The sequence below is a fragment of the Sapajus apella genome, unplaced genomic scaffold (assembly GCF_009761245.1).
Source record: "Sapajus apella isolate SASKATOON/1434 unplaced genomic scaffold, GSC_monkey_1.0 scaffold62, whole genome shotgun sequence".
NCBI classification, from domain to species: domain Eukaryota; kingdom Metazoa; phylum Chordata; class Mammalia; order Primates; family Cebidae; genus Sapajus; species Sapajus apella.
In genome coordinates, this window is record NW_022437002.1 from 156,685 (window position 1) to 172,648 (window position 15,964).

The following is a 15,964-nucleotide window of genomic DNA, read 5'->3' on the forward strand; positions in this document are numbered from 1 at the left end:
AGGTTAAAAAAATTTTATATATATTTATATATATTTTTTTTAACCTCATATGGCCCATTGTTTGTCTTGATTTGAGCAATTATGTCCCCCTCTGAGGCAGGGATATGCTAACTAGGCAGTAGAGGCAGGTAAATTTAACTAAAGAAGACAGACAGATTTCACTCAATTATAGAAGTATTGATTCAAACAATACAATCCAGAAACTGGCAGAAAATGATTCCTGGTTGTTAACAGGAATAGCAAAGATTGAGCAACAATTTTCTGGGGAGTTTACAGAGTAATATAGTACTTGCAATAATGAATACTGAAAATTGCACAGCAAAGTAAGCAAAGATTCAAGTAACAACCCATCCTATATGGAACAATTTTCATTAACAAAACCAGTATAGATCATACAAGCAACTGGTATCCAAAGGATTAGAACCATACCCATTTATCAATATTCATGAGAAGTATACTGTCTGTATCTTACAGATAATAAATGCTTACAGTACATCAAATAAATGCTGACAGTTAATACAGGCTGCCATTGAGTAAGAAAGCAATAAAGCTGAAAAAGCTCTCTGTTAGGGTTAAAAGTGAAAAAAATCACAATCACTTTTTGTATATGACATAATTTTGTATATAGAAATCTTAAAGAATACATTAAGAAACACTAGAACTGATAAACAAGTTCAGTAAGGCGCAAAATACAAGACAAACATGTAAAAATCAACTACATTTCTATATACTTGCAATAAACTATCCAAAAATGAAAAAAGAAATTCCATTCACAATGGAATCAAAAGGAATAAAATACTTAGGAATATAGCTGGGTGCAGTGGCTCACGCCTGTAATTTTAGTGTTATGATCACAGACAACAAGAAAACAGTTGAATCCCACAAATTTCAAGACAGGCTTAAAAAATAGTACTCTTGGCCAGGTGTGGTGGCTCAGGCCTGTAATCCCAGCATTTTGGGAGGCCGAGGTGGGTGGATCACTTGAGGTCAGGAGTTCAAGACCAGCCTGGCCAACATGGTGAAACCCCAACTTTAAAAAAAAAAAAAAAACACTCTCTATTTAAGAAAATTGTACTAAGTATTTCAAATGTCATTCTGCAATTACTCTGTGATGACTTACAAGTAATGGCTCTGAAGGTTTAAATGAGGCAAAAGCATACAAGCACTAGGTAAATTGTAATTTAGGGTAAAAGTCTTCACGGAGACTATAAAAAGGAAGATGTTTATGTCAAGATTTATCCAACACTGTTCTACAAAGAGAATAACGTTGTTCTGTTTACTAGAAAGTATATTCCATATACTAGAGGGGTAAAGGGCTTGTTCATAACCTAGATGAAATTTCATCCAAAAATAATTTAATACCATTTTCATTGACTGTGCTTACTAATAGCCATCTTTTTGTTTTTGAGATGGAGTCTCGCTCTGTCACCCAGGTTGGAGTGCAGTGGCGCGATCTCTGCTCACTGTAACCTCTGCCTCCCAGGTTCAAGTGATTCTCCTGCCTCAGCCTCCTGAGTAGCTGGGATTACAGGCGCACAACACTATACCCAACTAATTTTTGTATTTTTAGTAGAGACGGGGTTTCACCACGTTGGTCAGGCTGGTCTCAAACTCCTGACCTCGTAATCCAACTGCCTCAGCCTCCCAAAGTGCTGGGATTACAGGTGTGAGCCACCACACTCAACCCACTAATAGCCATGTAATTTTTTTTTTTTTTTTTTTGAGACGGAGTTTCACTCTTGTTACCCAGGCTGGAGTGCAATGGCGCGATCTCGGCTCACCGCAACCTCCGCCTCCTGGGTTCAGGCAATTCTCCTGCCTCAACCTCCTGAGTAGCTGGGATTACAGGCACGCGCCACCATGCCCAGCTAATTTTTTGTATTTTTAGTAGAGACGGTGTTTCATCATGTTGACCAGGATGGTCTCGATCTCTTCACCTCGTGATCCACCCGCCTCGGCCTCCCAAAGTGCTGGGATTACAGGCTTGAGCCACCATGCCTGGCCAGGTATGACTTGTGATGGAGGCAAAAAATCTGTTTGTCTTCTCTATCAAGGAGAGTAATCCACAAACTGTAAATGATAGCATACCTAAATTTTTCAAAGTTTATTTCCATATTTATAAGCAAGCGCCTCAGTTATTTAAAATAAGTTCTAACCCTCCAGACTCATGGAAGCTTTATCCCATAGACCTGTAACTTACAAACATGATTGCTAAACCAGTGTTTATCATCTCTGAAAAATCAGAGAATAAGAGAGCTGCCTGAAACAGAATATAAAGAAATGAGGCCAGGCGAGGTGGCTCACACCTATAATCCCAGCACTTTGGGAGGCCAAGGCAGGCAGATCACCTGAGGTCAGGAGTTCAAGACCAGCCTGGCCAACATGGTGAAACCCGTCTCTACTAAAAATACAAAAAATTACCCGGGTTTGGTGGTAGTCCCAGCTACTTGGGAGGCTGAGATGGGAGGACTGCTTCAGCCTGAGTGGCAGAGGCTGCAATGAACCAAGATGGCACCACTGCACTCCAGCCTGGGCAACAGGGTGAAACCCTGTCTCAAACAAAATAAAACAAAAAAAGAAATGTTTCACTACTTGGTTGGTTTGTTTGTTTTAATTTAAAGGTGATGGCAGGGAGAAATTAGGTGCTGGAAACTATAAACTAGTGCTAATTTAATGCTGACTGATGACAGTTTTCTAAAACATTACAGTATTGAACAGATTCCTTTGTAGATATCTAGAAAAGGATATGACAATCACCTGGAGCTATTATATATTTTCTCTAAGAACACTCAACTCAACATTTTTATTGATAACTTAAAGATTTAGGCTATAAATAGGTAAAGTATATGACAGAAAGCTGGAAGGAATAAGATTTATAAAGGTATCAAAGGATGATAATGTTACTTCTTCAGGGACTCTCTGTGTAAACTACAGTGTGAGGTATTTCTTTTTTTTTTCCTTTTTTTTTTTTGAGACAGTCTAGCTCTGTCACCAGGCTGGAGTACAGTGGCACAATCTCGGCTCACTGCAACCTCCCACTCCCTGGTTCAAGCGATTCTCCTGCCTTAGCCTCCCGAGAAGCTGGGATTACAGGCACATGCCATCACACCCAGCTAATTTTTGTATTTTCAGTAGAGATAGGGTTTCACCATGTTGGCCAGGATGGTCTCAATCTCCTGACCTCCTGATCTGCCCACCTTGGCCTCCCAAAGTGCTAAGATTACCAGCATGAGCCACTTCGCCTGGCTGAGATATTTCTTTTTTTTTTTTTTTTTTTGAGACGGAGTTTCGCTCTTGTTACCCAGGCTGGAGTGCAATGGCGCGATCTTGGCTCACCGCAACCTCTGCCTCCTGGGTTCAGGCAATTCTCCTGCCTCAACCTCCTGAGTAGCTAGGATTACAGGCACATGCCACCATGCCCAGCTAATTTTTTGTATTTTTAGTAGAGACGGGGTTTCACCATGTTGACCAGGATGGTCTCAATCTCTTGACCTCGTGATCCACCCGCCTCGGCCTCCCAAAGTGCTGGGATTACAGGCTTGAGCCACCGCGCCCGGCCACATTTTTTATTTTGTGTAGAGACAGGGTCTTGCTGTGTTGCTCAGGCTTCACCTTTAGGTTTTTTTTTTTTTTTTTTGGGATGGAGTTTCGCTCTTGTTACCCAGGCTGGAGTGCAATGGCGCGATCTCGGCTCACCGCAACCTCCGCCTCCTGGGTTCAGGCAATTCTCCTGCCTCAGCCTCCTGAGCAGCTGGGATTACAGGCACGCGCCACCATGCCCAGCTGAGATATTTCTTATTCTCAATCCATTGCTGTTCTTTATACTCTATTCTCCAAGTAGAGGCTATACAATAATCAGTCAAAGGATCCTCTCATCTGTGGATAAGATTCTTGCATTTTGGGAAGCTGATTTATAGTAATATAACAAAATTATTTACAACTCAGTTGAGGATTGATTAGCAATAAAGGGAAGGGGAAATAACCTGAAGTTAGAATTTATTGCATTGTGAGTTTTCTAAACAAAACCTTTTTCGGGCAGCAGGGGGACACGGAATCTCACTCACTTTGCTATCCAGGCTGGAGTACAGAGGCACAATCTTAGCTCGCTGCAACCTCCACCTCCCGGGTTCAAGCAATTCTCCTGCATCAGCCTCCCAAAGTAGCTGGGATTATAGGCATGTGCCACCACACCTGGCTAATTTTTGTATTTTTAGTAGAGATGGGGTCTCCCCATGTTGGCCAGGCTGGTCTCAACTCCTGGTGTCAAGTGTCCACCCACCTCCGGGACCCAAAGTGCTGGGATTACAGGCATGAGCCACTGAGCCTGCACAAAATCTTGAGATAAAGCAAGCAATTAGTGGAGAAGAGAAGGGGTAATTCAATAAGGAAGAACAAGCAAAGAAGACAATGGGATTAAACTAACTTCAATAATAATGCCATTAGTAACATCTCTAGGGTTAAAAAACACTGGTTTTATTAATCATCAACTTGGGATGGGACCATTCTTTCCACTCATATTTTAGATCTCCATTACAGCCTGTGAAAAGCCATTTTTTTCTTACCTAAAGTGTGTCATTACTCTTCCTGTTCTATTTTAAACATTAATCAGTGTTGTATTTTCTTAGATTCTCTATTTGTCTATTTGACATCCATTAATCACAGAGCCAAACTCAAGGCCAAAGTTGTTTTTTATCTCTCCTGAGATCCAGTGCCCATACTCTGAACCACCTCCCTTACCTAACTCTCACACACTAAGCCCCTATTTCTCCTGCCCTAAATCATAAATCAACCCAGGACAAAGTACCACCAGACAACCAGGAACAGCCCCTAGGTCACAAAGCCTGACAGAATTGTTCAAACTAGTCAACCCTAATCTGTTTACCCTGCCTATCTTGCTTTTCCTGCAGAAACCTCAGTAAGTCTGTGGCTCACAAGGCGCCTTCCTCTCACTCTTTCCGCCTCCTGACCAACAGGGTACTTCCCCCTATGTGGTATGCTATGCCTCTTGTTTCAAGGGGAACTATATGTAAACACTAAACTTGTCTTTCAATGATACTGACCTCTTCATGTCATCACTCAATCACCTCTATAAATTAAGATTTGGGCACAAATCAATAAGAAAAAGATGCCCCATGACAACCATTTATAGTCAGCAGAAATTTTGGTTTTAAAGTGCTTTAATTTCTTACCTTTCTCTGAAGTAACAATTAGGTTTTGCACATCATATTACAGAAGTTCAACAAAATGACAAGGAAATGAAGCAGAGAAGAAGAGACAGACGACCTGTCAGCAGGTCAGCCTCACAATTCTCATTACCTTAAATAGGTAAGGAGTAACTAACAACAATACCCATATTTCAACAATATGTCAATACTTACGTAAGTCTTTTGAAAATACACCTAGACCTTTGTCTTACCACATTAAAAACTCAATGACATAATTTACCTTAGTATATTTAATATCTACAATTCAGCTATTTGTTCCAATAGTGTAAACCTTATACACATTCCTCAAGATAATTTTAACCCTACCATTTCCCAGATTATTAAAGTCCTACCAGGGATAGGGGATCACATTTCAAATGTTTGAAAAGGTCTTTTACCAGTTGCTAATGTCTTCTTAGTTTTGTACTTACCTCAACTGAAGGGGTTAAAAGAATAATGACAAAGTAATCATCAATATACATTTTTTAATATAAAGAAAAATATTAAACAAATATTGACGTACTTCATTTAAAAAAATAAAAATAAATAAATTTTAAAAAAGGACTTTGTAATTTAAATGGGAACTAGTACACCTAAAGAATACATCTAGAACATGAAAAACTTATTATTTGCTTTCAAAATTCAAATCTTTCTAGGTTAGATTTTCATATCACTGTATCTTCTCTTAATATGAAACACAAGAGGCCCACTCAGGACAGCATATTGAATCAGTAGTTATGAAACTTCAGAAAAAGAAACTGGAAAAGGAAAAGACCCTTCAGCATAAAAGTTGTCTTAAAAGAATGACACTATTGCTTTTGTTTTTTTAAATATTAAGGGCCAAAAACCAAAAAGAAGATAAACCCATATCACTTGGGAACATTTAAAATTATTTTATTATGTTAAATATTTAAAATAATAATTCAAAATAGTCTGTAGGGTTTTATCTACAGTTTTTAAGAATTAGCTAGTGGTCAAATTACACCTTCCTCACTATACTACTACTTTTTAAAAAATTAACTCAATTAGGGAAATTCAGGTAAAAACAAAACTAAATTTTCTGGTAGAAATGGTGATATACTGTCAGACCAATAAAGACACGTCCTCTTTTATTTTCTAAAAAACTGTAACACTAGCCACTTATTTTTTTAAATGACATTTCTAAATATAATATTTATTTTGTAATACTGAATTTTCTAAACAGCCTCCTTAGAATTAAGTCAGCAAAATATAACATTGTTTTCTTGGAAGAAAATGATTAAGGAATCTTTTCCTTATTTTAATAATAATGAAGATCTCTGAAGATTAGCTCTTCTCAATCAACTTTAAACTGCAAAAGGAAATACTTACTGGTTGCTCTGGTAAATCTTGCTCTTCTTCCATGAGGACTAATATTTCTTTATTATGCTTATGTGACTGGATTGCAAGTCTCTCTCAGCAGTCCTCACAATCTGTTTTTAAAAAGGAAGATTCAAAGCTTTATATACTCTTTAAAGTATTATCATTGAGGCCATCAGAGAATAATTTTTTAGTATTTTGCTACCCAAGCTTTATACGTGAGTTCCAATCGCAAAATCTCAAACCAGCACGTGGCTTTTCAAAAATGACATGCTACACCAAATCAAGATAGGTGTATACAATGACTTTTATAATACCTTGCAAAAGCCAACATATGAAACCACTTCTGCTGGTTACTATGGTGCCTAATGCATTAAACATTTTACAATGACAGCTATGTGCAGATAATAAAATAATTTTTTAAGGACTAGAATTACATTAAAAATGATAGAGACTGCCCTAGCAAGTCACCAAGTTATGATAACATCTAACCTGCTTTAATGTGGAGCATTTACGTAACTGTTAACACAGACACACAGAATCACTTTAAATAGGACAAACCGGATTCACAAATATATGTCATCAATTTAAAGGAAAATTCAATTCTTCTCTATCTCAATAATAAAAATAAAAAAATACAGTGAAATCTTGACTTTTAGAACTAAGGAAAATAATCATGAAGAGCTAAGACCTAATTTGATTCTGAAATAATAAGCTTCTACTAACTGTGCTGCCCAGTCAATTATTTAAGCAAAATCTTTACATTCTCAGATTCTGCTCTTCCTGTCCTGATTTTCAAACAAAAAAAGGAAAAACAGGATTCTAAGTCCATCTTACTGTGCCCTGCTGACAGGAGACAAAAACTAGAAAGCTGCATACATTACACAAATGAAATACCCCATTTCTAACAAAAGTGAAATAAGCACTTCTCCCAAAAGATGTGATTGCTTGTACATTTAATTAAAGTCACAGCTGTTTTCAATTTTTCTACCAACCACTGTACCAACTCACATATAAAGCTAAAGTAAGTATACACAATCTTATTACAGAAGTACTGAAAATAGACAAATACCATGAAAAGGAAAACAAAAAACTTGTTATGCCAGTATACAGCACCACTCTATTTCTATTACTCTGTCCGTGCAATGCAACACAACTTTATTTTAGAGTCACACTCCAGAATGTGGAGAGAAAACACACATGAGGGCTACAATTAGATACGAAGTTGTCCAACTCTAACACAGCTTTACTCCCTACCCCAATTTAGAGTATCAAAAGAAAAAAAAAGTTTAAAGGTCAGAAGCACTTGATGCCCAGTGCACTCACGTGTAGCTCATACACAGACCTCAAAAGCTAAGTTCTCCTACTACATGACGCACATAACTAGTGATACAGAATTACAGAGTACAATAAGTAAAGCTCATGAGCTAACTTCCCTGTATTTCTTTTACTCAACTTAGAAGAGCATAATCAATGTGACTTGAAACTAATTCACAACTATGAAAGATGAAACATTTTTTGTTTTACTAGTTTATGTCTTAGTTTCAAATTGAAATATCCTTTCAAGGGACAATCCTTTTCATTTTAGTACTGTCTAAATGTACATTAAGTACATATACTATTTCATCCAATTTGAAACAGCAAAATAGGACCAATCATTAGGGAAATGTAAAACCTTCAATGCCCCATTTGTTGAATTTTTTTTTTTTTTTTTTTTTTTTTTTTGAGACAGAGTTTCCCTCTGTCACCAGGCTGGAGTGCAGTGCCATGATCTTGGCTCACTACAACCTCTGCCTTCCAAGTTCAAGCAATTCTCTTGCCTCAGCCTCCCGAGTAGCTGGGACTACAGGGGCACACCACCACGCCCGTCTAATTTTTGTATTTTTACTAGAGATGGGGTTTTGCCATGTTGGCCAGCCTGGTCTTGAACTCCTGACCTGAGGTGATCTGCCCACCTCAGCCTCCCAAAGTGCTGGGATTACAGGCATGAGGCACCACGCCCAGCCAATTTGTCGATTTTGTGTGTGACCAGTTCTCATCTATACAAAACTTACATTACATGTTTTCCCTAACTGAAGGCCACGACTGTAAAAACTACAATCTCTAGTATATTCTCAGCAAGGGAGATGAAAGGGATACCCATTACATCATGGAGGAAGGGTTATAAATTTCATCTCTGATAGGAGAAAGGTAAGAATAAATGTTATATACATATATATATATATATATATATATAAAACATGTATACACACTCAATAATGTGGTTTAATTTTGTTTTCAAACACAAAAACTAATTTATTTTAAAAATCTGAATTACAGGCTGGGCACAGTGGCTCACGCCTGTAATCCCTACACTTTGGGAGGCCAAGGAGGGCAGATCACAAGGTCAGATGATCAAGACCAGCCTGGTCAACATGGTGAAAGCCCGTCTCTACTAAAAATACAAAAATTAGCTGGGCGTGGTGGTGGGCACCTGTAATTCCAGCTACCCAGGAAGCTGAGGCAGGAGAATCGCTTGAACCTGGGAGGCCAGGTTGTAGTGAGCCAAGATTGCGCCACTGCACTCCAGCCTGGGCGACAAAGCAAGACTCATGTCTTAAAAAAAATAAAAAATAAAAAAATCAGAATTACATTAAAGAAGAACATAACACTATTTACAGGTCAAAAAGGGTCATAGGTTTTAAAAAGAAACAACTTTATCAAGTTGAATAATGAAGAATCATTTTTAAAAGAAAAAAATAGAAACACCACTATAAATGGTGGGGAAATAAATTATCAATAAATGTTAAAATATTGAAATTTTGCTTTTTAGAAATATGGTAAGATTAAATTGATTTTAAAATAGAAAATGAGGAATCTCCTATTTCTTGACATAAATCCTGTAAGTTGCAAGAAAACCTTCTTTAAGGGAAATATTTAAAGACATTCTACATCTATTCTTTGAAAATAAGCATGCTTTGTTGTTTCAATCTTTAAAATTCCCTTTGTCTTCTCAGCTTTTCAATCTAGGAGAATAAAAAGGACACAAATAACTTCTAAATTTAGAAGAAAAGAACTGGCCAGGCAAGGTGGCTCAAGCCTGAAATCCCAGCACTTTGTGAGGCCAACATGGTGAAATACCCTCCCTGGCCAATATGGTGAAACCCCATCTCTACTAAAAATATAAAAATTAGCTGGGTGTGGTGGTGGGTGCCTGTAGTCCCAGTTGCTCAGGAGGCTGAGACAGGAGAACTGCTTGAACCCAGGATGTACAGCTTGCAGTGAGCCAAGATCGCTCCACTGCACTCCAGCCTTGCGATAAGAGCAAGACTCCGTCTCAAAAAAGAAGAAAAAAAAGAACTTTAAAAACCAGGCTTGCTATCTCAAAATAACTGGTCAACAACCACAAATAATTTTGATCATTTTAAAACAAAAAGCTGCCTACAAGGAAAGAATATGATATATAAATTACAACTTCTGGGATTCTACTGGCAACATATGATGTGTGGGAAGTTTGCAAACATACATTCAGGTACATTGTGTATAAAATGCACTAATGACCATAAATTACGTAATTCTAACAAAACATGCATCTAAATACTACTTTCCGTCAATATGGTATTCTCCTACCTTCCAATAATTTGTAATCTGAAAGACCTGAAATATCAGAACATACTAAATATAAGAAAGCAAGTGTTCATCACAGTTCCAGCATCTATCAATGTTCTAAAGCTTTTATTAAGATTTCATACCATTTTCCACAAGTAGTACATGCTATACAATCAAGGCATACCTATAGAAAAAGACGAAAGTACAGTGTAACTGAGACAATATTGCAAAACTTGGTAATAAAAGTACAGAATTACTGTAAAAATCTTAGTATAGTTTCCCTGTATTAGTTCTAGAATTTAATGGTTTTTTTTTTAACCATTAATATAACCTGACATTATTTCATATTCAATGAGATTCATCTTGTTTTTTTGTTTTTTTTTTTTTTTTGAGACAGTCTCTCACTCGGTCGCCAGGCTGAAGTGCAGTGGCACAATCTCAGCTCACTGCAACCTCCACCTCCTGGGTTCAAGCAATTCTCCTGACTCAGCCTCCCAAGTAGCTGGGACTACAGGCACATGCCACCACACCTAGGTAATTTTTGCATTTTTAGTAGAGACAGGGTTTCACAATGTTGGCCAGGATGGTTTTGATTTCTTAGCATCGTGATCCACCCACCTCGGCCTCCCAAAGTGCTGGGATCACACTGAGCCTGGCCAAGATTCATCTTTTATAATACCAAATAATACAACAGTTGTGAGACAGAAGTGGAAAGTAGATTTTTTATGTAATTAAAATAAACATAATTAAAACTTAGTCAAACACCTGATTTACAAAACATGCCCTGAGTTAATCTTTTAAGTGCCTTTAGAACATTTGGAAAGTAATGTCTTTTCACAATTTTCTAATTTCAATTCTTACTACTGGTTTCTAAATAGACTTGTTTTATCACCTTTTTTAGAAATACAGCTTGTCAGTATTCATTTGCCTTCATGAATAGAATTCTGGGAAAATTTAAAATTTAGACTAGAAATAGTATTTCCTGAGGCTTTACATTTCCCTACCTGTGAATGCTGACAATAAAAAAATAGAAACTTTGGTTTGATCCAAGAGCCACACAATTTTTAATACTATTGATTTCACATGCTCAAAAATAAAAGCAGGATCCTTCTGTAATATGCCGGCCATAAATTTTATTTTTACTCTTTAGAAGTTAGAAGGAAAATAATTAGGAACAAATATTTTATTTCAAAATTCTAATTAGATTCCTACCTCAGAGTTTCTGTTTTGTTCCAAGCTCAACACACTACATAACCTGTAAATGTAAATGGCCACAAGCAAGAACTTAGGTTTCTTCTATGTGTTATCATAGCTCTGAGGCTTAGGAAAATAAATACATATATGTCCGTTTGTGTGTATGTGTGTGTATGTGTTTAAAAGCACAGAATAGGCTGAGCATGGTGGCTCATGCCTGTAATCCCAGCACTTTGGGAGGCCGAGGTGGGTGGATCACTTGAGGTCAGAAGTTTGAGACCAGCCTGGACAACACGGTGAAACTCTGTTGTTTAAAAATACAAAAAATTAGCAAGATATGGTTCCACAAACCTGTAATCTCTGCTACTCGAGAGGCTGAGGTAAGAAAATTGCTTGAACTCAGGAGGTGGAGGTTGCAGTGAGCTGAGCGAGATTGCACCACTGCACTCCAGTCTGGGCCACAGGTGACAAGAGTTAAGACTCCATCTCAAAAAAAAAAAAAAGCACAGGATAAAGGTCAAAGTTTTTTATATATGTATATATCAGTCTTAATTACAACTTCAAAAGAAGTGTCTAAATAGGGCAAAAACAGTCTGATTTATAAGTCCTAGAAGGAGAACTTACATGCAGCTAAGTATGTACGGAGGTATTCAGGAGTTAACTGGATATCTATGACACAGTCCCACATAGAAAAAAAGTAGTCCATAGATTTGATCTGACTACATTGTATTTTAAGTTTATTTACTACCCTTTCCAAAGTACCATATATATTTTTAAATTTATTTTTTTGTCGGGGGGGAATAGCAAAACCTTTTTTTTGGAGACAGTGTCTTGCTCTGTCATCCAGGCTGGGGCACAGTGGCACAATCTCAGCTCACTGCAACCTCCACCTCCCCAGTTCAAGTGATTCTCATGCCTCAACCTCCCAAGTAGCTGGGATTACAGGTGTGCGCCACTACACCTGGCTAATTTTTGTATTTTTGTAAAGATGGGGTTTCACCATGTTGGCCAGAATGGTCCCAAACTCCTGGCCTCAAGTGATCCACCAGCCTTGGCCTCCCAAAGTGATGGGATTACAGGTATGAGCCACTGAATCCGGCCTAAAACCTTTATTAGATATGATTTTCCAATAACAATATGTGCAAATTAGAATTATGAATTCAAAGAGCAGTCTGAAATTTTAAAAGGTAGACTAGGTATTAGGAGACAAAAGGTAAAGAAAGATGACAACATTTAATACTATTCATTATCTCCTCTCTGTATACAATGTTGCATATATACAACTACTTCATTTTTATTTTATTGATTTTATAAGATTGTGAAATCACCTTAAGGAAGTTATGGTATACAGCTGGTGTCCAACTTTGGTGGGGAAGGTAGAAACAAACATGATTAACAGTTTTCACCCACACATTTTAGACAACTTTTTTCTTTTTGCAGAGATTTTAGTAATATTTCATAAATATAAGATGTACTTTCACTCCTTCAGTGTTATAATAGAAAGCCAAATAGTGTCAACAGTAATGGCTTAATTATTGGTACACAAGAAAAACAAAACACCAATAGGTTTTTCTTAATTATGCAGTTTAAATATCAACATGTACATTTATTTTTACATTTAAAGGTTTTCATGTTTTAGACAACAGCTTTTAACAGTTTCAAATCCAGAAACATTGTTTTCAATTTGAAATATTGTGTGCATAGACATATATAAGAAAGAGAGAGAGAGAGCGCGCGTGCACGCGCACACGTGCACGTTCCTGGACAACAGAGTGATACTCTGTCTCAAAAAAAAAGAAACAAACAAAGTTTTACTCCAATACCTACAAATTTCTTATTGAAAATTAGGCAAAAATAATAATGAATATTCTAGGAGAAAGGAGAGTAACAGGCCATTTAAGGAAGACATGTCTATACTATTCTTTAAAACCAATAATAGTGGGAAAGATAAGAGAACTATCATTTACTGAGCATATATATGTATATATATATATTTTAAGAGATGGGAGTCTCACTACATTGCCCAAGCTGGTCTCAAACTCCTGGGCTCAAGCAATCCTCCCACCTCAGCCTCCCAAGTAGCTAGGACCACTAGGACCACAGCCATGTGCCACTGCATCCAACTCCAAGTAATTTTTACATTCACCATCTCATCACATTTTATCTCCATAACTAAGACGCAGGTAGTATTATCATCCTCATGCTACAAACAAGGAAACTGGGATTCAGAGATTTAAACAATTTGTCCAAGAGCAACAGCAATAATGTTATAGGTTGACGTGAAAATACCTTAAATAAAGAGACTAAATGGTAGTGATGATGACTGCACATCATTCTAAATGTACTTAATTACACTGAATTGTATACAGTTGTCTCCTTTTCCAAGGCGGAATACACTCCAAGACCCCCAGTTGACACCTGAACCAACCCCTATATAGACTTTTTTCCTATACATATAAACCTATGATAATTTTTAACTCAGCAGTTTTCATGCACTGTGTGGGCATAACCTAGAGTTTGAGGTGTGACAGCCAAACTAGCATGAATTTGTTTTTCCTTCTTCACAAGTTCATGAACAGAAGATCAGAAGATCAGTCCTTACCAGAGATCTTTTTTTCTTTTTCTTTTTTTTGAGACGGAGCCTCATTCTGTCGCCAGGCTGGAGTGCAGTGGCCCCATCTTGGCTCACCGCAACCTCCACCTCCCAGGTTCAAGCAACTCTCCTGCCTCAGCCTCCTGAGTAGCTGGGACTACAGGTCTGCACCACCACACCCAGCTAAGTTCTGTATTTTTAATAGAGATGGGTTTTCACCATGTTGGCCAGGATGGTCTCAATCTCTTGACCTCGTGATCCACCTACCTCTGCCTCCCAAAGTGCTGGGATTGCAGGTGTGAGCCACCGTCCCTGGCTCTACCATAGATCTTAACAACCTCAGCATGTGATTGTTTTTTTCTTTTCTTATTTAGTTGAGAACTTTTACCTTTTCACTTAAGGGAAGCACTTCTCTTTGGCATATCTGTACTGCCAGCAACACTACTCTTGCTCTTCGGGGTCATTATTAAGTAAAATAAGAGTTATTCAAACACACAAATACTGCAGATACCCAAACAAGTGATCGGGCTCCTAAGTGAATAACAGGTGGGAAGTGTCTACAACATTAATATGTTGGATAAAGGGATAATTCATGACCCAGGCAGGAAAGAGCAAAATGGAGAGAGATTTCATCACATTACTCAGATCGGTGCACAATTTTAAACTGATAAATTGTTTGCTTGTGACATTTTGAATTTAATATTTTCAGACCAAGATTGATAGCAGGTAGCTAAAACCACCAAAAGCAAAACAGCAGATAAAGGGGGTACTACTGTACTTAAAAATGGTTAAAATAGTTCATGTTATTTTACATATATTTTACCATAAAAAATACCAAAAAAACCCTAAGAGACTAGAAATGCCAAAAAGTGTCAAATCTATAAAGTACTTAAAATATGAAATAAATGGAGAAAAATCAGTATTTAGAAAATATTGTCAGAAAAACTGAATATCAATATGGAAAAAATATCCACATCATCATACGATATAACTAATTATATTTTAAAAACTAAGCATTCAAAAACCTTTGGAGAAAACAAAAAGTAAGTTTATCTCACTATGGAAAACAGATAAATTTATGGTCAATTCAAAGAAAGCATAAACAACAATCTGACAAATCCAGTTATGTAAAATAAACTATCATGCAATGAAGAAACAAATCTAAGATTAAAATAATACAAATTCAGACAATATCTGCAAGAATTATGATAAATAACTTAAAGTTTATAACAGAAACCAAATGAATTCAACATTTACAATAATCTATTATGGAGAGCATATAATAACTCATAAACCTGCCAAAGGATAAAAACAGGCAGTTTAGGCCAGGCACAGGGGCTCATGCCTGTAATCCCAGCACTTTGGGAGGCTGATGCGGGCAGATTGAGGTCAGGAAATCAAGACCATCCTTACATGATGAAACTCCATCTCTACTAAAAATACAAAAAAACTAGCCAGGCATGGTGACATGTGCCTGTAGCCCCAGCTACTCAGGGGGCTAAGGCAGGAGAATTGCTTGAACTTGGGAGGTGGAAGTTGCAGTGAGCCAAGACTGCGTCACTGCCCTCCAGCCTGGGCAGTGGAGCGAGACTCCGTCTGTCAAAAAACAAACAAACAAACAACAAACCATAGAGATTAAATCAGCACTTGAGAAAAAAAAAGACTGTCTCACTACTAATTGAAGAAATATAAATTTTAATATTCTTAAGATACGACTTCATACATATTAAGTTACCAAAAAAAAAAAAAAAAATCTAAACGAAACCAAGTGTTATCTGGGCTATGAGAGGAAAAGACATATTCAGTCAGGCACAGCTGTAAAATCACATGTGTCTTTAGACTGTTCCTGGATAAAGTATAAATGAGGTCATAAGCTTGGCCACGGCCTAACCTGAATAATTTTTCTTAGGTACTTACCCAAGAATTACGTACGGGGGTGGAGGGGAAGGCTAACTCTACTTTTAAAAATAGTGTAAGTCTATTGTCTACAGAAACGAAAATGAGAAACAACCAACATGTGAAGAATAAGTTTAATTATGCCAAAGCT

General features: G+C 37.3%; 1 protein-coding gene across 8 annotated transcripts in view; it reads right to left on the bottom strand.

Moving 5' to 3' along the window:
• Nucleotides 1-15,964, bottom strand: part of EYA3 (EYA transcriptional coactivator and phosphatase 3) — a 111,908-nt gene that overhangs the window by 76,160 nt on the left and 19,784 nt on the right. For 6 of the 8 annotated variants that reach the window (XM_032246568.1, XM_032246569.1, XM_032246575.1 and 3 more), the window contains one exon: nt 6,555-6,655. In XM_032246568.1, the coding sequence (XP_032102459.1) occupies nt 6,555-6,587 (33 nt within the window). In that variant the 5' untranslated portion in view covers nt 6,588-6,655. Of the gene's footprint in view, nt 1-44; nt 139-5,830; nt 5,963-6,554; nt 6,656-15,964 lie in introns of those variants that run through there. The other 2 variants (XM_032246574.1, XM_032246572.1) reach the window with 2 other exon arrangements.